This window comes from Gorilla gorilla, chromosome 10 (assembly GCF_029281585.2).
Source record: "Gorilla gorilla gorilla isolate KB3781 chromosome 10, NHGRI_mGorGor1-v2.1_pri, whole genome shotgun sequence".
In the NCBI taxonomy this organism is placed as follows: Eukaryota; Metazoa; Chordata; class Mammalia; order Primates; family Hominidae; genus Gorilla; species Gorilla gorilla.
In genome coordinates, this window is record NC_073234.2 from 136,212,104 (window position 1) to 136,238,074 (window position 25,971).

Here is a 25,971-nt window from a genome sequence, read left to right on the forward strand (position 1 = left end):
TCACTCTTTCCCATTGTTGCTAATAGTTGAGAACTGACTTGGCTGATGGGGGAGAAGGAGGACAACAAGTCATAGCTGAAAACAGCAAATCAGAAAAATTTTATTTGGCCAGATGTGGTAGCTCACACCTGTAATCCCAGGACTCTGGGAGGCTGAAGTGGAAGGATGGCTTGGGACCAGGAGTTCAAGACCAGCCTGGGCAACACAGCGAGACCCCCATTTCTATCGATTAATATTTACAAAAAAAAAATTATTTTATGGGAACATTTTAAGGTACCAGAATAGGAGATGAATACGGGAAAATAATCTCTTGGGCTAGAGTAGGATTTAGCGCAAGGGTTCTCAATTCTTGGCTTCCCATTAGAGCTTTAAAAAAATTACAAAGCCCAGGTCCAATCCCAGACAAATTAAATGAAATCACAGGGGTTAGGCCCAGCTAAAAACTCCTCACAAAACTGTATTTTGCATCTAGGGTGGAGAACCATTAATAGAGTATTTTTGGTAGAGAAGGAAAACATGGCAAACTCTAATAACCACTGAATGAAAAAAAAATTACCAGTTTTATCTTGTCTCACTTCCAAATTAACTCTATTGAGATGTCATAAAAGCACACAAAAGGAATCAAAGAAATCTTCATATGATCTATAATGATGAAATAATAGAAGAAAAAGGCTGAGTGTGGTGGCTCATGCCTGTAATCCCAGCACTTTGAAAGGCTGAGGCAGGAGGATCACTTGAGGCCAGGAGTTCAAGACCAGCCTGGGCAAACTAAGGAGACCCTATCTCTACAGAAAATAAAAAAAAAAAAAATTAGGCATGTTATCTTGAGCCTGTAGTTCCAGCTACTTGGGAGGCTGAAGTGGGAGGATCACTTGAGCCCAGGAGTCCAAGGCAAAAAAAAAAAAAAAAAAAAAAGGAAGTCTCTTCATTATATTAAGGCTACAAATAAGATATGTAACCAGGATAAACATAGCAAGACACAAAGGGTTACAATGATCAACAAAATTTCTCTTAAGTATTTAAATTTGCTTGTCCCCAAAAGAGTTATTTAGGGTTTTTGATTGACTAAATCTATAAAACAAAATGCTTCTCAGGGACTAGGTAGATGAGTGAAGTAATTCACTTAGGAATAGGACAATTCAATTTAGGAAAAGTGAACTATGTGTCATGACAAACAGAAATTATCTTGGAAGCAGTCTGTCTTGACCCTAGTCAAATCCATTCAGCTTGGCCCAAGGATCACTTCGGGAAGTGTATCCATTAGACAAAACTCTATGAAATCTCTAACTAAATTTTACCTAAATAGTTTTTAAATGTAAGTGCTCTACAGTAGTTCAAAGAACTGCTAGAGGAAGCTACAGATTTTCAGTGCCTTTCACTACAGAAAATAATGGTTTCTCAGATAAATAACTTTATCATGGGAACAAAGCATCATGGAGTCTATAGACAGATTATACTGATTCAAAGTATAAAGAGAAAATTAAATGGCTAGCTAGAATAAAGACTGTAGTGGTGAGGTATATAAGAGATGCATTTGTTTATAATAAAGCTAAATTTTAAAAGTTCAGTCTGCAATTAAATGCAAAACTGACTACAAAGGACCTTTCTGGCATATTAGATAGAATGCACAGATTTTTTTTTTTTTTTAAACCACAGATTTTTGAACCAGGAGGCAATGTCACAGGGCAAGTAAAGCGCCTTTAGTTCCTGACAATATGCTACCTAAAACAACGTCCATGACCTCAGTACTCCATTTCCTAAAGTTCTGGAGATAAAGGTCTTGAATGGGAAAGAGGTAATTAATTAGAAATTTTAGCCAAACTCCAGTAACTTAAAAACAAAGCAAAACTGAGCAAAGCAAAACAGAGTAGCCATAATTAGGAGGACATATGCAAGTTCAGTTGCATTATCTTTAAGGCAAAAATCAACATAGGAAATAGGCTTGGTAATGGAATTAAAAATTTTGTACAGCAACATCATTTTTAACATTCAATGAACATGGCTACAGGCTAAACGTACGTCTGGTATGGAATAGACACTGAGCAATAAACCAATAACTATTAAGAAAATTACTGATTTTACACCTCCCTGTAAGAACGATGCTTTTGACTATTTGCTGAACACTTATTATATAGTAAGCAACAGGAGGGATTAAAAGAAAGTCATTTCCAGATCTCATGAAGTTTACAATCTAAGCAAGGAGATTAAGATGTATACCTTTACTAAAGATGAGAATCCCAACTATACATCTCCATCAATCTTTATAACTCAAATAAATTATAACTGAAGTTTAGTAAAAGTCTTTAAGATGTCAGATAATTGGGCGGGGGGTGTACATGGCTTCTTTTTAAAATTCCACTTAATACTACTTAAATGAAGGACTGATGTGCCACGGGAAAATAAATTTCTATATTGGCTTCTTGGGGGCAGGCAGAGAAGTTAGAACAAGGTCAGGGGAAATCAGAGGACCTGGAGGGAACTCTTGCCCTCCACCCTCACTCCTGTCACTTTCTAACCTTTTTTATGGTGAAGCATCACACCCAGAAAAGCACAAAAATGAATTATTACATATTTAATACCACTCAAGTCAAGAAACAAACCAACCCCAGAAATCTTCCTTTGTGTCCCTCTCAATCACTACTTTCTCTCTCTCTCTCATTCTCCTGAAGGGAACCGCTATCCTGACTTTTATGACACGTTTTCCACCCAAGCACGCATCCTTAAATACTAGTTTGCCTGTTTCCTAAATTTTATATGCATAGAGTTATGGAGTTATTTTTTTGTGTCTGGCTTCTTTCACTCAATATGATTTGTGAGAATTATCCATGCTGTTTTATGTAGCTATAGCAGTTCACTTGTTTTCACTGTATGAATACAGTAAAATTTATCCATTCTACGGTTGACATTTGGGTTGTTTCCAATTTTTTGGTTATTACAAATGCTGCTGCTCTAGGCACTCTTGCACATGACTTGATGCACATGTGACTGTATTTGCTGGATATATAACTAGGAGTGACACTGCTGGGTCCAAGGGTATTTATACTGTCACCTTTAGTAGGTAAAACGTCAAACTGCCTTCCAAAGTGACTGTGCTAACGCATGCTCTCCAGTAACGCAAGAGGGTTCTTTGTTGTTGCTGTGCATCCTCATCAGCACTGGGAATGGTCAAGGTTTTTAATTTTAGCTATTCTGGTGGTGGGCGTGTAGTGCTTTTTCATTACTGTCTTCACTTTTACTTTTCTGCTTTCTAATGAGTTGAGTGCCATAGTTCCTGGCAGGCCTGATCAACTCTTCCTCTTACTTCCATGTGTTTCGAGTTGCCCAGATAGGTGGAACATTATTATAATCTGAAGTAATAATTACCCAGTCTTTTGGTCAAATACCCTAGGGCACCCTGCAGCGAGAAACTTTCAATTACAAACTGATTTCTCCATTTTTAAGTTCTGATTTTTTGGGGCATGAGTCACATGGCCCATCTAACCCTCTGTTGAGTCTCACTTAATGCGTCTCCTTCTCCTAGCTCCTATTATAATCAAGGACAGTTGAATCATTTCTGACATATTCAAAGCATGTAATCGTAAGAGTAACCCTTCACCCACGTACCCCACCAATGACGCTGGCTACACCTACAACTTCTCCTGGTCTCCTGTCTCTTTACAAATTCCTTGTTTCTTATTATTTTGGGAGTGGGTAGCTACAATCTTTTAAAAACATCTATCTGATTACTGTCTCCTTCAATCAGTCTGAAACACTCCTGACAAAATCTTAACACCAAATTTATACTTTCTTTTTCTCAAAACCTTCTCCCCAATTGTTCCACATTGTTAATCATCCAGGACTTCCATCTCCTTAGCACCTACACCTCTCTGTTTCTCTGTTCATCTTTCTGGCTATTATTTCTTTGATTCTTGATAAATTCATCCTGTTTTCCATGTCATCCTTTCAATCTGTAATAATTTTATATTCCATAATCAAGTACTGGTCGGCCGTCTTTGTAATGGCTTCTTCATTATGTTCTTCTTTGAGGAAGTGAATTTTGCAGTCTATGCTAATCTGTCCTTATCCTATTGGCATCCACTGCTCAGAGCAGGCACTGAAGAAATGTTGTCAAGGATAATTTAGTACAACATAGCTGGCAGAGTTAAGAAAGACCTTTAGGTTGGGTGCAGTGGCTCATGCCTATAATCCCAGCACTTTGGGAGGCCAACGCTGGAGGATCACTTGAGGTCAGGAGTTCAAGACCAGCCAGGGCAACATGGTGAAACCCCATCTCTACTAAAAATACAAAAATTAGCTAGGTGTGGTGGTGGGTGCCTGTAATCCCAGCTACTCGGGAGGCAGAGGCAGGAGAATCACTTGAACCCGGGAGGCGGAGGATGCAGTCAGCAGAGATTGCACCTCTGCACTCCAGCCTGGGTGACAGTGAGACTCTGTCTCAAAAAAACAAAAAAGAAAAAAAAAAAAGAAAAAGAGCATTTAAAAAAGAAGTATTCTACCACTCTTCAAACTGTGCTTCATGAACAAAAAATAAAAAAGCTTATGTTGGCTGGGTGCAGTGGCTCATGCCTATAATCCCAGCACTTTGGAAGGCCGAAGTGGATGGATCACTTGAGATCAGGAGTTTGAGACCAGCCTGGCCAACACTGTGAAACCCCATCTCTACTACAAATACAAAAATTAGCCAGGCATGGTGGCGAGCGCCTGTAATCCCAGCTACCCCTGGGGCTGAGGCTGGAGAATTGCCTGAACCCAGGTGACAGAGGTTGCAGTGAGCCGAGATCACGTCGTTGCACTCCAGCCTGAATGACAGAGCAAGACTCCGTCTCAAAAAAAAAAAAAAAAAAAAAAGAGCTGTATTACCAGGTAACTTCTTTCCACTGTACGGACTGACACAACCATTTCTTGTTTTTGTTTGTTTTTGAGGTAAACTTAGACATAATAATATAGGTAGATTTCTTTAGGTTTCTGTGATGCAATGTACAGCAGATTTATAATTTGGTTTAAGAACATCACTTGCATATGTGCTACATAATACAGGACTTTTAAAAAGAGTTTCAGGAGTATAAACTGATTTGGCTTAAAATGTTGACAGAAGGTAAGCTGCTATGTAATAATTTAATCTAAAAATCAGATTTTGCACCAGGTTTTATGTGGTTCCTTGCACTAGTAATAACTACTGGTATGGAATTTTATATCATACAAGGATCCATGTCATAAATTTAAGAAAAGACTCATTATATTTAAATGATTCGACTTACCGTCTTCATCATGCCCACTTTGGCACTGCCAGGCACAATGAAACCCATGTGACTGGGCCTGTGCCTGGTGAAAACTGGGCAAATACAACTAGGTTGACAGTGCGCTATAATAACTGAAGAAACTAAGATACACAATAAGTGATCTCTTTTCAATTTAACATCCATGGTCCTCCAATCAATATTTGATCTACCTTTTAATTAGATCTCTAGCATTTCCTCTCTCTTAGGTGGCGACCTTACCCTGTTCTATAGGTCGTGATCTCTGTGCCTGTTATTATATGTTCCCCTAACCTGAAATGACGACTTCTCCACCAATCCACATTCACTAAGTCAAACCCACCTTCTCTTGTAAAGAAACCTTAACTGACCCATTGCTGCTCACCTGACTTGCGGGTCTCTTTATGCTCTTTCTACATGGATATCAAAATGATTTCATCTGTAGAGCTTCCTCTGATAATAGCTCTATGTTCAGAGGGATTCTGAGGCTATGGTGAGGGTCACCGAAAAAAGGTACTTGCCCCATATATAGGAGGTGAAGAGGTATTTGCCCTCTGTATCTTGGCACTTTTTTTTTTTTTGAGACGGAGTTTCGCTCTTGTTGCCCAGGCTGGAGTGCAATGGCACGATCTCGGCTCACTGCAGCCTCTGCCTCCTGGGTTCAAGCGATTCTCCTGCCTCAGCCTCAGTAGTAGCTGGAATTAGAGGCATGCGCCACCACACCTGGCTAATTTTGTATTTTTAGTAGATAGGGTTTCTCCATGTTGGTCAAGCTGATCTTGAACTCCCAACCTCAAGTGATCTGCCTACCTTGGCCTCCCAAAGTGCTGGGATTACAGGTGTGAGACACTGCGCCTGGATATCTTGGCACTTTTTAAAGAACATCTTGGCAAAAATTTCTCTTGTACTTTTGCATCTTTCAAAAGATCTAACAGAATGTTGAGTACATGGCAGATCTCAATATAAATGTATTAATATTATCAAATCAAGTCACTTCAAATTCAAATCTTTCCATAAGCATCAAACATTTTTATTAACGCTATTGAGGTACAATTACATACCGTAAAATTCACTCATTTTAAGTATAATTCAATGTTTTTTTATACCAATCATAAATCCTTGAACCCAGTAAATTATTAACTGGAGGTATAGAAACAGCCAAATTAAGAAAACTATATGTACAGAAGTTAATTGACATAAAATATCTTACTATTATTGGTGCTGTTGCCATTGAAAGACCCAGAAGAACTATTACTGTCTTTCTCCTTATCTTGATTTTCAAAGTCCATATTAAGGGACCTGTGGAAAAAAATTTTGTAGTTAAGTTGTAGTTTTGCTTACGAAAGAAGGTCAGAAAAGTCATAATATGACAATATTTTTAAATGCCAAGGAATTAGGAAAGAAGGTCTCTTTTGAACAACTCTGAAAAATAGCTCTTGTCACATTTTAAAAAACAATCTTCAGTCCTTCCAATGTGTCCGTTCAAGAGTTTTCCTGACTGCAGATAAAAGCATCCCAATGCAGCTGAATCTTCCACTCCTACCTCTGAGCATATCATATCCTTAATTACTTCCTTATCATAAAAGCCTAGGAGGAGAAATGTCAAAGGGCAAGCACATTTTGAGACTTTTACATACCACACAACTGTTTGCAAAAAGGCTGCATCAGTTCACTCTCTCAGCAGTGTATGAGAGCACTCATTTCCCTATACCCTGTCAGCTGTAATTCAACAACAAAAAAAATTTGAGTGTCTTCTATATCTGGAACTGTTCTAGGTACTACAGGGACAATAAATAGCAAACACAAGACTGGATTTTATATTCAAGGGGGGAGATGTAATAGACCAGAAAAATAAGTTCAATACATAGTGTGTTCATGGCAGGTGCTAAGGAGGAAAACTAGGAAATGCAGGGGTTAGGGTTTGAAATTTTAGACAGGATGAACAGGAAGGCCTCACTGACAGTGACTTCAGAGTCAAGACCTGAAGGAAGTAGTCACTGTCTATCTGGGGAACTAAAAATGGCATGTCACTTTGATTTAGAATTCTTTAACCAGTGAATAATGTTGTGTACAAAAGCTTGCTCATTTATTTCTTTTTTTTGTGAAGTATCTGTCCAAGTTCTTAGCTAATTTTCTGCTAGTGTTTTCCTGTAAAGAAGGTGTTTGTGGGTGCAGTGGCTCACGCCTGTAATCCCAGCACTTTGGGAGCCCCAGGCGGGCAGATCACGAGGTCAGAAGATCTAGACCATCCTGGCCAACATGGTGAAACCCCGTTTCTACTAAAAATACAAAAATTTGCTGGGCGTGGTGGTGCGTGCCGGTAGTTCCAGCTACTTGGGAGGCTGAGGCAGGATAATTGCTTGACCCCAGGAGGCAGAGGTTGCAGTGAGCCAAGATTGCGCCACCGCACTCCGGCCTGGCAACAGAGTGAGACTGTCTCAAAAAAAAAAAAAAAAAAGCTGTTTTTTTGCAAAAGAACTTTCTGTTATGATGGTCTTTATCTGCACTGACAAATGCTGTGGACATCAGCCACATCATGTGATCACTGAAATGTGGCTGGTAGGACAGAGGAACTGACTTCTAAAACTATACAGCTTTTAGATAAAAACACATGGTAAATCTCTGTGACCTTGGATTTGGAGTAGATTCTTAGATATGATGCCAAAAAACACGAGTAAAAAACAGAGAAAAACTTAAAAAACTTACATGCTTCAAAGGACACTAACCAAAAAGTCAAAAGACAACCCATAGGATGGGAGAAAATCTTTGCAAATCATGTATCTGATAAGGGACTTGTGTCTAGGATATATAAAGAACTCTTACACCTCGATAATAAAAAAGACAACCTGATTTTAAAATGAACAAAGGATCTGAAGAGACATTTCTTCAAAGAAGATACACAAATAGCCAATGAGCCCATGAAAAGATGTTCAACACCGTTAGTCATCAGGGAAATACAAGTCAAAACCATGAGAAACTGGCTGGAAGCGGTGGCTCACGCCTGGAATCCCAGCACTTTGAGAGGCTGAGGCAAGAGGATCACTTGAGACCCATGTGGGCAACACAGTGAGACCTTGTCTCTATAAAAAATAAAAGAATTAGCTGGGTGTGGTGGCATGTGCCTACAGTCTCAGCTACTCGCCAGGCTGAGGTAGGCGATCACTTGAGCCCAGGAGGTCAAGGCTGATGGCACCACTGCACTCCAGCCTGAGCAACAAAGTGAGACACCGTCTCCTCAAAACAAAACCACCACCATGAGAAACCACTTCACACATAGCAGGATGGCTGTAATAAAAAAGTCAGATAACTAAGTGTTGGCAAGGACACAAGGATGTAAAACTGGAACCTTCATACACTACTAGTGGGAATGTGAACTGGTGCAGACACTTTGGAAAACCGAATCTAACCATGTTGACACCCTGACCTGAGAATTCCAATCTCCAGAACTCTGAAAAAATAAATTTGCTGTTTAAGCCACCCAGTCTATGGGTATTTCATGGCAGCCTGGGCTAATGCAGATCAGATTTCATACCTGAATCCTTTTAAAGGTATTGAGATTTGTTTCATGTCCCCATATATGGTCTGCATTAGTAAATATTCCACATACACTTGAGAAAGAGCGTGTGTTCTGTTGTTGGATGGAACATTCTATAAATGTCAATTAGGTCAAATTGATTAAGAGTATTGTTGAAATCCACTGTATCTTCGCTGATTTTCTGCCTAATTATTCTATCAATTATTGAGAGTGGTACTGAAATCTTCAGCTATATTTGTGAATTTATTTCTCCTTGGAGTTCTCTCAGTTTTTGCTTCATGTGTTTTGAAGATCTTTTATTAGATACATAAACATTTGTGATTGTTATGTTCTCTTGCTTAATTGACCCCTTTGTCATTACAAAATAACCTTCTTGTCTGTGGTAGTATTCTTTACTCTGAAAGCTGCTTTGTCTTATATTAATACAGCCATTCCAGCTTTCTGTAGATGAGTATAAGCAGCATATCTTTTCCTAACCTTTTACTTTTAACTTTTTTTTTTTTTTTTTTAATCCTAACCACTAGACAACAGGGATTAACCTTTTTTGGCTTTATAGTGTGCTTCTTGTAAGCAGCATATATTTGGGTCTTGCTTTTTTATTCAATTTCACAATTGCTGTTTTATTTTTATTTTTATTTTTTTGAGACAGAGTCTCAATCTGTCACCCAGGCTGGAGTGCAGCAGTGTAGTCTTGGCTCACTGCAACCTCTGCCTCCCAGGTTCAAGCAATTCTCCTGCCTCAGCCTCCCGAGTAGCTGGGACTACAGGCGCATGCCACCACACCCCGCTAATTTTTGTATTTTTAGTAGAGACGGGGCTTCACTATGTTGGCCAGGCTGGTCTCGAACTCCTGACCTCATGATCCGCCTGCCTTGGCCTCCCAAAGTGCTGGGATTAGAGGCGTGAGACACTGCACCTGGACAATTGCTGTTTTAAAGAGGTGTGTAGACCAATTTCATTGAATGTGATCAGTGATACAATTAAGTTTGAGCCTATCATCTTACTATTTGTTTCCTAGTTGTCCTATTTTATTTCCCCTTAACCTGACTTTGTTTGGATTAATATAGCATTTTTTATGATCCAATTTGATCTCCTTTGTTGTCCTATGAGCTATAACTCTTTGCTCTTTAATTTTAGTGGCTGCTGTAGGGTTTATAGTATACATCTTTAACACAGTCTACCTTCCAGTTATATTGTAACATTCACGTATAGTATAAACACCTTACAATAGTTTATATTTATTTCCCTCCCTCAACCTTTGTGCTACTGTGGCCATGCATTTAACCCTTACATGTTATCTTATAAACCTCACAATATATAATGTTTGTTTATGTCGTCAATTATCATTCATTCATTCATTCATCTCGCTATGTTGCCCAGGCTGGTCTCAAACATCTGGGCTTCAGCAATCAATCCTTCTGCTTCAACCTGCCAAGTAGCTGGGATTACAGGCACACACCACTGTGCCCAGCTCCAGTCAATTATCTTTTACACAACTGTAAATAGAAAAAAACTTTTATCGATGGATGTTCATTTCTGGTGATCTTAAGTCCCTTGTGTAAATACAGATTTACAGCTGGTACCATTTTCATTCTGCTCAAAAGACTTCCTTTAACATTTTTTAGTGTAAGACAGCTGGTGATGAGATGAATTCTTTCAGGTAGTGTATGGTATGTCAAAAACATCTTTACTTTGCCTTCATTTTTAAAAGATATCTTTGCTGTAGAATTTTACAGTGACAGTTTTTTTCTTCCTGTACTTTAAAGCTACCGTTACATTGACTTTTCACTTGTATTTTCAAATCTGACATCACCCTCATCTTTTCTCCTCTGTACCTAACATGCTTTTTTGCCCCCTCTGGCAGCCTTGGGGATTTTCTTTTACCACTCATTTTGAGCTACTGATTATGTGTCTTGGTGTAGTTTTCTTCATGTTTTTTGTGCTTGGAGTTCATTAAGCTTTTGAATCTGCAGATTATAGTTATCAAATTTAGAAAAAACTTGGCCATTATTTCTTCATGTATTATTCTGTCCCTCCCTTTCTTCTTCTCTTTCAGGGACTCCATTACCCATATAGTAGGCCACTGGAGGTTTCTCTCTAATGTTCAATGATAGCTCCATTATGCTCTTTTCATGTTTAAAAAAATTATTCTTTTCTGTACTTCATTTTGGATTAATTTCCATTGCTGTGCCTTCAAGTTCACTAATCTTTTCTTCTGCAGTTTCTAATTGCTGTTAATCCCATCCAGTGTATTTTTCATCTCAGACATTGTTGTCTTCATTTCTGAAAGTTTGATTTCGTTCTTCTTTATAATCTCCATGTTGGCCAGGCACAGTGGTTCACGACTGTGATCCCAGCACTTTGGGAGGCTAAGATGGGTGGATCACTTGACGACAGGAGTTTGAAACCAGCCTGGCCAACATGGTGAAACCCCGTCTCTACTGAAAATACAAAAATTAGCCAGGCATGGTGGCACAAACCTATAGTCCCAGCTACTTGGGAGGCTGAGGCAGGAGAATTGCTTGAACCCGGAAGGCAGAGGTTGCAGTGAGCTGAGATCATGCCACTGCACTCCAGCCTGGACAACAGAGCAACTCTGTCTCAAAAATAAAATAAAAATAATCTCCATGTATCTGTCTAACTTTTTGTATATATGGAATACAATTCTATCTGTTTTGATGTACTTTGCTCATACTAACATCTGTGTCAGTTCTGGGTCAGTTTTGATTGACTGATTATTTTCCTCATCCTGGGTCATGTTTTCCTTTTTTGCCTGTCTGGTCATCTCTGCACGTATGCTAGACACTGTGAATTTTACCTTATCTAAATATTTTTTATTCCTATTAATTTTGAGCTTTGATCAGGGATGCTGTTAGATACCTGGCTTTAATTTATTTTTGTTTCCATGATTTATTAGGTGGGTCTGAAGCAGTGCTCAGTCTAGGGTAATTATTCTCTATCACTGAGGCAAGATCTGAGTACTCTATCCAATGCCAAATGAATTGTAAGTTTTTCCAATCAGGCTTTTGGAAGCAGGTACTCTCCCTTCTAATCCTTTCACATTACTCTTTCCTCCACTTTAGGTGGTTTCCACATATGCATACACTAATTAATACTGTGGTGAGGCTGGGTGCGGTGGTTCACGCCTGTAATCCCAGCACTTTGAGAGGCTGAGGCAGACGAATCACGAGGTCAGGAGTTCGAGACCAGCCTGGCCAACATGGTGAAACCCTGTCTCTACCAAAAATACAAAAATTAGCCAGGTGTGGTGGTGGGTGCCTGTAATCCGAGCTACCCGGGAGGCTGAGGCAGAATTTCTTGAACGCGGGAGGCGGAGGTGGCAGTGAGCTGAGATTGTGCCACTGCACTCCAGCCTGGGCGACAGAGTGAGACTCCAATTCAAAACAAACAAACAAACAAAAAACAACAAACAAAAAAATTGGGATGAATGTTCAAGGATTCTGTGTAGATCTCTGGGTTTTTTCATTTTGCAGCTCTCTTTTCTTTTGTACTCTGTTCTATTAACTCTAGCTGCCTCTAGCCGTCTCTTTGGACTCTCAGTTCCATCTCTTCAACTTCAGAAATCTTTCTCTCTGCACCATGAGTGGAAACTATCTTAAGATAGTTTGACGGGAAAATAAGTATGACGGGAAAACTATTCCTCAACTCTCAGGAATACTGTCCTTTGTTGTCTGATGAAAAATATCTTGAAAACTGCTGTGTTATGAGGGTTTACATATTTTTTTACTGTTTTTAAAGTTGTTTCATGTGGGATGGTAATTCAGTCTCTGTTTCTCTATCTTGGCTGGAAGTACAAGTGGCTCTAGGTAGTTCTTTTAAATAGGTCCTGAACTGGACAGATTTTTAAGTGAAGGAAAAGGCCTTTTAAAATTTCTTGTTCATGTCCCTGGGGGTACCAAAACATTGATGAATTTTATCCCTTTCTTTAGGAAAGCAGAGGATCCTATCCTATAATGAAGAGGTAGGTCATAATCCTTCCTGGAAGAAACTTAACCAAATGACTGGGCTCAGGTCACACTGATAATGATCTTAACTTCGCAGTTTCCCACCTCTATGACTCAAAATTTCTTACTGGATTTGAAAGACTTGCCCCTCTACTAACAGCCTGACTCTAGCTGCCACTCTTGTTTCCTGTACTTTCATTCACTAAAACTCCCTTCTCTGTTACTGGTACCAAGGAAGCCTCAATTAGAATGGGGGGTCTGGGGAGGATAATCTATGAAGTAGAGACTGGTTGGTTACATGTCACCCTGTTCTCAAATAAATCTGGCCAACGAACTGTTTAGCAAACTGTTCCACTGGAGGGCAGCCCCAATGGGTGACAGTTCCCCAGCAGGACCAAAACACAGTGACTTTTAGATGTGGTGGACTCCCTGAAACATGGTTAAGACTCCTCTTCTGAAATATGGTCAGGTGTCTGATGTGTTGGCTTTCCTGGGGGTTTTTTTATTTTAAAAAAGCCTTGGATTTTAGAAGATTCATATACAGTATTTGAGACATATTTCTCCAGCCATCAGAGGAAGACACATTAGCAGAGATTAAAACGTACACTTACTGCTCATACCTCAGTCACCCTTAGAGGAATAGCTATGGCAACTGGCTCCTGAAAAACTTTTTCCTATTAATTTTAATTAGTTCCACAACCAACTAGATGTATTTTGCATATATTTCCCCTGCCAACGCACCTGTGGTAGTTTCTAGTACACGGTTTCACTTCTATGATCTTTTAAGCTTTAATTCATGTTTTCACACAGCAGAGCTAACAATGTGCAGGACCTAAACTCTAGGGTTGGTGATGCATTTAATGGGAACGTCTCTGGAGTCAATGGAACATGAAGACTGCTCCTTCCCTGTGGGCATGTTTTGGAAAGACATGTATTAATTTAAATTGAGTTTTTCAAATTCACTTATGAATGGAATAACAATAACTACACTTGTTATATTCTGCTTCTCAGAATCTGGGGACAGCAGGTTAAATGTGCAGGAATTTTTATCTACATCTCTACCCTTGGGGCTACACAGATTGCCAGCTTCTCTTACTTTTTCTGTTGGCATTATATCGCTATTCTGGATTGGAAGGTTGCCAGTCATCTCTTTGGTTTAACCCTAGGCACAGCTGCTACGGAGCCTCTCCCATGAGACTGGGTTAGTGAGAATAGGTGCTGAGAACCCCCCGCGGGACAGGATGAAGGGTTATATAACTCAATTTCAATCTGTTATTAGTTGAGAACTATTTATAACTCCATCCTGGATGTTTTAAGGCAAGATTTTCCCCTTTTTTCAAATACAGCTGCTCCTTGACTTACAATGGAGTTATATCCCAATAAGCCCAGGTAAGTGGAAAAATCTCAAGTTCAAAATGCATTTAATATTCATACATCAAACCTACTGAACATCATAGTTTAGCCCAGCCTACCTTAAACGTGCTCAGAACACGTACATTAGCCTACAGTTGGGCAAAATCATCTAACACAAAGGCCTGTTTTGTAATAAAGTGCTGAATATTTCAAGTAACTTACTGACTGAATACTGTACTGAGAGTGAAAAACAGAATGGTTGTATGGGTACTTGAAGTATGGTTTCTACTGAAATCATACTGCCTTTGTACCATCATGAAGTGGAAAAATCTTAAGTTGAACCATCATTAAGTCAAACCATTGGTAAGCTAGGGATCTTCTGTAGCAGAAAGTAGTGGTCAACTTCAAACCAGTTTTAGCTGGTCCATTTTCTTAGCATCTAACTGACAAGAACTGCAGCAGGGACAGGAAAGCCTTAGGCAGGAATGAGGTACTGTCAGATGGTGGGGGAGGGTGGAGGAGTGGTAAGGAGAGCAAGCATTCTTCTTAGTTCTCTGTAATTAGAAGACTTTGAATTTCTCACTGCCTCAAACAAGCTTAGCTAAAATCAAGCCTTGTTTGGTTGTTAGAAGCAGACCATGGGTCACCGCTGCACAAAACAGAAATGGGGCAAAGTGAGTTAGTAGGGCCTTACCTATTAGCTCAAGCTGGGAAGATTCATATCTTCCAGCTTTATACAACAAGATTAAAGGGCCTGGGCTTAGCAGATCCCATGCCACTATGACTGGGGTCCGGTAAAGTCACTCACACTGCACAGCTGACAGCAAACTTAAGCTGTTTAAATAAAGCCTTTGCAAAAGACTCTGCCTCCAGAGCTATCCAGGACTATTTTCAATTATAGGCCTTTAACTTAGCTTATTTGGTAATTTATTAAGTGCATAGACATCAGATTGCTAGGTTGGACCTAGAACAGTTCGCTGCATCTTCATAGAAGACTACTCTTCATTCTCTTCCATCTTGACCTGCCTTCACAATCTTGTTATTGCTATACAGTAACATATAATATGATGTTAATATAACGTTATAAATATACATTCCATCCAAATTGTATCCTGGCTATTTGCAAGTCTAGGTACTGAAATCAATGTTTAGGTCAGGTGCGGTGGTTCATGCTTGTAATCCTAGCACTTCAGGAGGCTGAGGCTGGTGGATCACCTGAGGTTAGAAGCTCGAGACCAGCCTGGACAACATGGTGAAACCCCATCTCTACTAAAATACAAAAGCTAGCTGGGCCTGGTGGTGCACACCTGTAATCCCAGCTACTCAGGGGGCTGAGGTAAGAAAACTGCTTGAACCCGGGAGGTGGAGGTTGCAGTGAGCTGAGATCACACCACTTCACTCCAGCCTGGGCAAAAGAATGAAACTCGGTCTCAAAACAAAAAAACAAAAAACAAAACAAGAAAAAGAAATCAATGTTTAAATGATCAACAGAAGGACTTGAGCTATGGCTTTTTCATCACAGACAACCATTTACCATCACAGAAAAAAAATCCATCTAAATTATAGCATATTATATGCTATTTTTTTTTGTCTTTTCATCAACTATGACTGAACAGGAAGTAGTTATGGGTCAAGGTGTAGAAGGTAAACAAATGTCCAATTATTGATACTTACATAGAACCTACACTAAGAAAGAAAGACTAAGAACCTGGGCAGGAAGAAACAGCCTCTGACTCAGCAGCTGAGAACATTCAGAGGGTTAAAATGATGATAATAGTTAAGCTTGATTGAGCTCATACTGTCAGGCACTGTGTTAGGTGCTTTACAGGCAAGGTTTCTTTTGATTCATAGAAAAACTCCATGAGTGGGGTGACCACAAATTCCAGCTTATGCCTGCTGCCTTGGCAAAATTATGAAGGAAACAAAAATATTTCACCCAAAAATATAGTTCTTTGACATATTTCAGATGGTTTTCAGAAGGGCTGGAAATACAAGAATAGCTGAGAGAAGCTGTGTGGGGCAGATTTGCATCTGTAGAGAAAATATGCATTGATGAGGTGGAGGCATTTCTCTGAGGCCCTACCTTGTCCAGACACAGGAAAGATTAATTGAGAGTCTGACACCTTAGAAGGTCAGAAAGAAACATATTCCATCTATTCTCTCTCCGGGCTGCGACCTGTGAGGTTTCATCTACATGACAGGACCACCTGTGCTAGCTGGGCCTCCTCCTCTCTCTCTCTCATAACCTGTCTCACCACCATAACCTGATTTACCACCATAACCTGTCTTGCCACACTCCAAGCCCTCATTCTTTCTGTAACCTCAAGGTGGTATAAAAGCATCAGCCATCTGGCCTTTTTTTTTTTTTTTGAGATCTTATATTTTGTAAGACTTTTGTGCACATTAACAAATCTGTATGCCTTTTCTATTAATCTGCTATTTGTCAGTGGATTTTTCAGCGAGGATTCAGGAGGCACAGAGGAAGTTTTCCCTTGGCCCTGTTACACCAAGTAATGGGCTCACTGCTTGACGCGCTACATCTTTCCACATTAGTACATACTGCTTTTTTCTCATAAAAACAAACAAACAAAAAAACCTACAGAGTATTTCTCCCCAAGTAAACTTGATCTGGTATCATTTTTAGATAAGCTGCACATGAGCTGTCTTACTACAGAGAAATATTAAGACCAGCAGGCTTTATAGGTGAATGATATGGTTTAGCCTTGAACTGGGTGAGGTCCAGATGGCCACTGACCCTGTCAGCTAATTAGTGTCAGTTAGAATGACAACTCATCAACATTCTTCAACTTTAAATTGGGTGTAAGTATAAATTCCAGTTTGGTGTTTTGGTCACTTTGATGTACATTTCACATGAAGTTTATTACAGACACTATATCAAGAAGTATATTAATATTCTGTGAGTGCCTTAATAAGATTTTAGTGTGGCCGAGGTAGAGATCTGGTTATATTTGCCCTAAATTTGTTTCAGGCTAGAATTAATTCAGTTGCAAGGAACAGAACTTTAGGAAATCAACTACTCATTTCTTTATGTCCTAGAGTGGATTAAAAAGGATTTTCTGAGGAAGATTCTAGGCCTGCCTTTAGGAACTTCCACTGCCTGCCTCAGGACAAGGGGAAACATGGGCTTATATTTAGGTATTAGGTTCCTTCATTCTGATAAAAATACGAATGCACCATGAGTGCTGTTAAGACAACTAGGTCTGTATTTAGCTGGCAACAGAATACATTTTTGGGCTGCTGCTTTTATATATGTATGTATGTATGTGTGTGTGTGTATATATATACATATACATATATATATATATATATATATATTTTTTTTTTTTTTTTTTTTTTTCCTTTTTGAGATGGAGTCTCACTCAGTTTGTGGCCCAGGCTGGAGTGCAGTGGCGCAATCTCGGCTCACTGCAACCTCTGCCTCCCAGTTCAAGCGATTCTCCTGCCTCAGCCTCCTGAGTAGCTGGGATTACAGGCATGCATCAACACGCCTGGCTAATTTTTGTATTTTGAGTAGAGACGGAGTTTCGCCATGTTGGCCAGGCTGGTCTTGGAACTCCTGACCTCACGTGATCCTCCCACCTTGGCCTCTGAACATGCTGGGATTACAAGCGTGAGCCACCATGCCTGGTCTGCTACCAATATTTATGAACAGATCAACATTCAAGAATAACCAGTTTAAGAATTAACAGCCCATTCACTTCTCCAGATATTCCAAAATATAACCTTAGACCACACTTAGCAGTTAGATGGTTATCTAAACCACAACATCCTGTTCCCCACTGTGCACCTTCAATTTTGGCAAAACTGCTTTTGCTGAAATACATTTTCATGCAATGCCACCAACTTATATTGAAGGTACTATAATTCATTCAACAAACACTTATTTGAATGCCTACTGTGAGATGAATGAAACTTAACATTATATCCTCTTTATGAAGGTCGTTAGGATAAAAGTCTGTCTGATCTTAAGGCCAAGAACAGTTGCAATTCACCTGAACAACTGAGTTCTTTTGATGGAAGGAAGCTGAGTTTTACATTCTTTCTTTTTAAAGCTGGCTGCTACAAAGCTCATGGTGGTCCTTGTGAACCACTAGTAACAGGGGTGCTGGCATTATGGTATGCATTTTTACATTTCTTTTTTGGCTCTATTTTGTCTCCACTCATACTTTTAGTTTTCTTTGGCCCCATTTTATCTTTCCTTGAAGTAACTTGCAAAAGTTAGTACATGCTCTGAAATCGGGCAGTGCAGAGCACAAATAAACGATTGTAGGAAGCAAAATGGAGGGGAGAGCAGATCAGTTTATTGAAAGTTATGCTCGTTCATCCATTTGCATTCTGATACCTGAGGACACTGTGAATACTGGAGGAGAAAAGCAAATTGGAATTTTTAACCTTAACATTATTTTTTTCTCAGCTCCAGAAAGGAGTGAAAAAACAAAAAAATAATTTATAAAAAATTTTTAAAAAGTTTTTTGATAATTCTACTATTGAAAGTGAGTACAATGAAGTGGGGACTCACTGGTTCAAGGTAAACATTACATGGTTAAACTTAGGTTAAGTTAAATATGTGTTCCTAGAAAACTTACAGTGGTTTTATAAATTGAACATTTAATAGTGAATTGATGAAATTCTTAAATATATAAAAAAACTTGTCTACACACGCTGCAATGGACAAAACCATTCCCTACGTCATCTAACAAGTTCAGGCTTCTGTGTATGATGTTTTCTTCAAGTAGTACGAGTTATGGAATGACAAAAAGGGTAGCTCAAAAGTTAATTAACATATTACACACAATTAGAACATCATGACAATTGTGAACCACAGTGACACTTGTTCTGGTGAACCCTGGTCTAACTACAAGTATATGCACTTAGAATGAAGGGCATCACAATCATATCAAGTATAGTTCTTATTAAAGAACTCAGTATCTCTGCAGGCTTACTAACCTGATGTTGTCTTCCTAGAGCAGGTTTGGGTATACGTAAATGAACTGCCCTCATTACCTAAGAAAGCATTGGTAGGTGCTTCCGTTTATAAAAAAGGAACTAGTTACTCTCGAGTTATAATACAAATGACCAAAAACTAACTCAAGAAAATCTAAATAGCCTTTTTTGAACAATGTTAAGACAGAAACTGTTACTAGAGATAAAGAAGAACATTTTATAAAAGTCAAGAAATAGATAACAATTATAAGCATACAGAAAGTGAAAAGACAAACCCAGAGGCACTTATAACAAAAACCCATTTTCACAATAAAGAAAGAACTCTCAAAATTCAACAAGAAAAAGAAAACCCAATTTAAAAATGGACAGAAGAGTTGAAAAGACACCAAAGAAGAGACATAGATGGCAAATGGGCACATGAAAAGATGCTCAACATCAGTGGGCATTAAGAAAATGCAAACCAAAATTATAATGAGATACCACTTTATACCCACCAGAACAGTAGAATAGCTATAATCATAAAGACAGATAATAACAAGTGTTGGTGAAGAAGTGGAGAAACTGGAAACCTCATACATTGCTAGTGGGAATGTACAATAGCATAGCTGCCTTGGAAAACAGAAGCATTTCTTAAAATGTTAAGACTAAGAGTTACCATTAGACCCAGCAATTCTGCTACTAGGTATCTGCTTGAGGGCAATAAATATGTTATGTCCACACAGAAACTTGTACACAAATGTTCACAGTAACATTATTCATAAAAGCCAAAAAAGGGAAACAACCCAAACGTCTATCAACCAATGAATTGAAAAACAAAAAGTATTATTCAGCAATAAAAAGGAATGAAATACTGACAACATGCTACAACACAGATAAACTTCAAAAACATGCTAAGTGAAAGAAGCCAGTAACAAAAGGTCACATACTGTATGACACCACTTATACGAGAGGTCCAGAATAGGCAAATCTATAGAGATAAAAGGTAGATTCATGGTTGCCTAGGGCTGGTGGGTAGGGAAAGAGGAATGGGAATGACTGCTAACTGGTACAAATTTTCTTTGGGGATGATAATGTGCTAAAATTGGATTACAGTGATGGCTGAACAATTTTGTAAATAAACTAAAACCCACTGAATTGTATGCTTTAAGTGACCAAACTTTATGGTATTTATATCTCAATAAAGCTGTTAAAATATACTATATAAATTGAATGGACAAAAACCACAGGATCATCACAATAGAAGCATAAGAACGCATGATAAAATCCAATACCCATTCATGATAAAACTCTCCACAAACTAGAAATAAGAGAAATTTCTTCAACCTGATAAAGGGCATTTATGAAAAATGTACAACTAACTACATACTTAATGGGAAATGCTTTCCCTGAAGGATTAGGAACAGGACAAGGATGGATGTGTGCCTTTGGCACTTCTATTCGACACTGTACAATAAGGGAGAAAAAGGGAAAAAGACGAAGTCTTTCAGAATTGAAAGCAGCAGCAAAACTGCCTTTATTTGCAGACCACATCATCCTATGTGCAGAAAATTCTAAGGAATCACAGACAAAAAACTACCAGCACTAATAAATGAGTTCAGCAAAGCTACAGTATTTGAGGTCAATACACAAAAATTAATTGTAGTTCTATATACTTAGCAATGAACAATCCAAAATGAAGAAAAAAATTCATCAAAAATAACATCAAAAAGTAAAAAAATACTTAGGAATAAATTTAACAAAATAGTGCAAGCCTTGCACACTGAAAATTACAAAACACTATTAATAGAAATTAAAGAATATCTAAAACATCTAAATTAAAGAATATCTAAATAAACGGAGACACATTCCACATCCATGGATTTGAAGTGAACATCATTAAGATAGCAATTTTCCTCAAACTGATCTATAGATTCACAATGCCTATCGAAATCCCTGCAGGATTTTTTTTTTTTTTTTTTGGTAGAAACTGACCAGCTGAACCTAAAATTTATATGGAAATGCAAAGGATCCAGAGTAGCCAGAAAAATTTGTAAAAGAACAACACTTACTTTAAACGCGACAACAATCAAAACATTGGCACTGGCATAAGAAGAGACATACAAGACCAGACCTAATAACTATCTTTACTTTTATGGTCGTTTTTTTTTTTTTTTTTTTTTTTAAGAGACAGGGTCTTGCTATGTCACCCTGGCTTGAGTGCAGTGGCGCGATCATAGTTCACTGTAACCCCAAACACCTGGGGCTCAGGTGATCCTCCCACCTTAGCTCCCGAGTCGCTGGGATTACAGGTACATGCCACCATGTCAGCAATGCATTTTTGACAACGGTGCCAAGGTAATTCAATGGGTAAGTATAGTCTTTTCAACAAATGGTACTGGGACAAGTGGATAACCACATTTATAAAGATGAAATTAAATTTGTACCTCATGCCATACATAAAAATTAACTCAAAATGAATCATAATTTTAAATGTAAGAAGCAAAACTATAAAACTTCTTAAAGAAAACGTAGGAGAGCCAGGCACGGTGGCTCACGCCTGTAATCCCAGTATTTTGGGAGGCTGAGGCGGGTGGATCACGAGGTCAGGAGATCGAGACCATCTTGGCTAACACTGTGAAACCACGTCTCTACTAAAAAATACAAAAAATTAGCTGGGCATGGTGACGGGTGCCTAGTTCCAGCTACTCGGGAGGCTGAGGCAGGAGAATGGCGTGAACCCGGGAGGCAGAGCTTGCAGCGAGCTGAGATCACACCACTGCACTCCAGCCTGGGCGACAGAGCGAGACTCCATTAAAAAAAAGAAAGAAAGAAAGAAAGAAAACATAGGAGAAAATCCTTGTACCCATGTACCAATTTACCAGTTTCACATTTTATGGATCATGCTTTTGGCACATCATCAAAAGCATGATCCATAAAACGTGAAATTGGTAAAGTGGCTTTAACAAAATTAAAATGTTTATATTCCAAGGGGCACTATTAAGAAAATGAGAAGGCAAGCCAGAGACTGGGAAAAATTTATAGTTGCAAATCATATGGCTGAGAGAATTTTTGACTAGACATTTCACCAAAGAAGATAAACAGATGGTTAATGAGCACAGGAAAAGATGCTCATCAACTTTCCAACATCCTAATATCAGGGAAATGCAACCCAAACCACTATGAGATACCACTTCACACCTTACTACTAGAATGGCTATAATAAAAAGACAATGCATTTCAGAAAGCCCTTACCTGTCACCGAAGGGTACACTAAAAAATGGTTTAAATGGTACATTTTATGTTATATATATTTTACCACAATAAAAAAAATAGCCCCTAACAACTACAAAGAAAACGGGAGGCTGGGCTCGGTGGCTCATGCCTGTAATCCCAGCACTTTGGGAGGCCGAGGCAGGCAGATCGTGAGGTCAGGAGTTCGAGACCAGCCTGACCAACATGGAGAAACACCATCTCTACTAAAAATACAAAAATCAGCCGGGCATGGTGGCATATGCCTGTAATCCCAACTACTCGGGAGGCTGAGGCAGAAGAATCGCTTGAACCTGGGAGGCGGAGGTTGTGGTGAGCAGAGATTGCGCCACTGCACTCCAGCCTGGGCAACAGAGCGAAACTCCGACTCAAAAAAAAAAAGAAAAAAAGAGAAAGAAAAAGAACAAGGGAAAGGTGGTGAACTCAGCAGGAAAAAGACAAAAACCAAAAATATCTTCCCACAAAGAGAAGCCCAACTTTAGGTGGCTTCACTGGTGAATCCTATCAAACATTTAAACACAAAATTACATAAATCTCTTCCATAAAACAGAAGAGGAAAAAACACCAACTTATTCAGTGAGTTCAATTTAAATGTATAATTAAAGGCATCATGATTTGCTTTTTGCAGAAATGCCTTATTGAATTATAAAAGATAAAAGGTTCTGAGCTGGAGGTCCTGAAAACTGTTTCAATCCAGACTTTGTTACCAAGTGGTTGCATAATCTTTGTCAAGTTACATCAACATTTTCATTTTGGGCTTCAGTTTCTTAGTTTCTTTTTCTTTTCTTTTTTTTTTTTTGTTTTGTTTTTGTTTTCTTGAACCAGGGTCTCACTCTGATACCCAGGCTGGAGTGCAGTGGTATGATCACTGCTCACTGCAACCTCCGCCTCCTGGGCTCAAACATTCCTCCCAGCCTCCCAGGTAGCGCCGCCATGCCCAGCTAATTTTTGCATATTTGGTAGATGGGGTTTCACCATGTTGTCCAGCCTGGTCTTGAACTCCTGGGCTCAGGGCATCTGCCTGCTTCAGCCTCCCAAAGTGCTGGGATTACAGGTGTGAGGGACCATGCCTGGCCAGTTTCCTCATTTGTAAACAGGGAGGTTCACCAGAGAAATCCTTTCCATCTATATAATTCTATGATACACGTATTACATAAAATTTGGTTTAAAACTTGCTCAATCCTAAAATGATATAGCCCTTCAGAAAAACAATACAGTAATATGTAGTAAGAGCCATTTCATACTCTCTGTCGAAGTATTTCCACTTCTGGATATTTATCTTGGTGATATAATTCAATAAAAGCAAATACTCCATAAAGCTATCATCACTGTAACAGCCCACTTGTCCAACAAGAGTGGAATAAGATGAGTAACACAAAGAAATGTCAGATTACTAAAACGATATGAAGACAATTTGTAGAAAGTATTTGGTGCAAAGAATCAGAATATAAATGATTTCAACTATGAAAATGTATACAGTATACAAACATATGCCAAATGGAAGGCAGTCTGCACTACTGAAAGTAGTATTAGGGTTGTGAGTCTAAAGATGGCTTCTTCTGTGTTTAATTGCAAAGTCCTTTGAAATATTAATGCATTATATACTCAAAGGGAAAAAAATCAAATACTTGTCCACAGGGTAGAGATGCAAAATATCAAGATTACACTGATAAGGTTCTAAGTTCCTCTGGTTTGATTAATGCTTCTGAGAGTGGTTATGAATCTGGAGTTCTCAGTAGACATCTCAGTGATTAAAACTTTTGGCTGGGCGCGGTGGCTCACGCCTGTAATCCCAGCACTTTGGCAGGCCAAGGCGGGTGGATCACAAGGTCAGGAGATAGAGACCGTCCTGGCTAACACGGTGAAACCCCATCTCTACTAAAAATACAAAAAATTAGCCGGGCGTGGTGGCGGGCGCCTGTAGTCCCAGCTATTCAGGAGGCCGAGGCAGGAGAATGGCGTGGACCCAGGAGGTGGAACTTGCAGTGAGCTGAGATCATGCCACTGCACTCCAGCCTGGGCGACAGAGCGAGACTCCGTCTAAAAAAAACAAAAAAACAAAAAAAAACCAGTTTTATCGGTGTATACTGAAATTACCTGTAATATTTTACTTGTTCTACTCAGTATTGAGGTAAAGACTGCAAGTCTGTGATTTTACAAAGTAGCCATTAAAATTCAGATATAACACTGCATAGGTAAAAATCTACACCTGGGTATTTCACTTATCCCTATTACTTCCTTTCAAGTTCTCAACTTATAATTCCTCGAGCAGCATTTTCTGGTAGGTTCATCAGCCATTAAACTATTTGAGTTATACAACCATTAAAGTTCCTCTCGACTGAGGATAGTGGAAAAAGGGAGTGTGTCTCTAGTGTCTACATTTTCCCTCCTATTCCTATGGCTGCCTGCTGAGATGAGAACCTCAGCAGGATCTAGTCTCAGCATCTCCAAGGTTATCAGAGAGAATACCTGGTAATGCTACAACGCACAACCCTATTAATAGTAAGATGAACCATATGAAATTGTTTCTGTGGGCCAAAATATTAATAGTCAACCATCAGCAATTTTGTATGGCTCAACCTTGGATGTCAAGCCTTTGGATTAAGAAAAATATGATGTAAATTTCCATAAGGACATAATCTACTTACTTACAAGCATTTTAGGACAGCATAAAATTTTTTTTTTTTTTTTGAGACATAGTCTGGCTCTGTTGCCCAAGCTGGAGTGCAGCAGTGTGATCATAGCTTATTGTATCCTCAATCTCCTGGGCTTAAGTGATCCTTCTTCTGCCTCAGTCTCCTGAGTAGCTGGGACCATAGGCACTACCACCATGCCTGGCTAATTTCTTAAAAAATATTTTTTGTAGAGACGGGGTCTTGCTATGTTGCCCAGGCTAGTCTTGAACTCCTGGGCTCAAGCAATCCTCCTGTCTCAGCCTCCCAAAGTGCTGGGATTGTAGGCATACGGCGCTCTGCCCGGCCAAAGATTAAGAACTTTATTAGCATCCTGGGTACAGTTTTACTTTGGTTTCCCTGGTCTTCGTAAGCCTACTAAAGTTTTGTAACTATATTTTCATTTTTGGTTAGGAAAAAAAAACATGAAATGTTCTCTTTGTCATTTTATTACATGGATGTTTAGTAGTTTTTTTTCGTATTTCAAATTGTCCTTCCATTTAAACTCTTTGTTCCCTTTGAGACTCTAGAATCATTGTCAAAGACTCTCTCCTTAACCTTCTTAATAAAGAGTGCATTAGGTGATTAATTTTAGAACCAGCATTTTAAGCAATTAGTTTTTACATGTAAGCATTAACATGCTAAACTCATAAGCACAATGAGTAAGTGTTTAACAGCAGCCAATTAAAGAACAAATAGCAGAACTCTCTATTCTGAGTCAAATCCTGCCGAAGTCCTGTTTTTCTTCAGAGTAAGTTTTGGTACCAGCACTTTCAGAGCAATGCTTCCTTCTTCCACCTCCAACTTAAATCAACCCCATTTGAGAACATCTTACCTGAAACTACCATAGACTATAAGAAGAATGGAAATCAGAAATGTAGACACTTGACTGGAATCCACCAGGGAATAGGCCCTAGAGAAATAAGAGGAAAAAAATTTAAATCACATGCAGTGAGTCCTAATGGAGCTTACAGTCT

General features: G+C 39.0%; 1 protein-coding gene across 6 annotated transcripts in view; it reads right to left on the reverse strand.

The window, feature by feature from the left end:
* SPPL3 (signal peptide peptidase like 3) overlaps positions 1 to 25,971 on the reverse strand; it is a 137,815-nt gene that overhangs the window by 21,791 nt on the left and 90,053 nt on the right. For 5 of the 6 annotated variants that reach the window (XM_031001062.3, XM_063694410.1, XM_063694409.1 and 2 more), the window contains 2 exons: positions 25,830 to 25,907; positions 6,466 to 6,554 (listed from right to left, as the gene is read on the reverse strand). In XM_031001062.3, coding sequence (XP_030856922.1) covers positions 6,466 to 6,554; positions 25,830 to 25,907 — 167 coding nt within the window. The remainder of the gene's footprint in view (positions 1 to 6,465; positions 6,555 to 25,829; positions 25,908 to 25,971) is intronic. The other variant, XM_063694411.1, reaches the window with a different exon arrangement.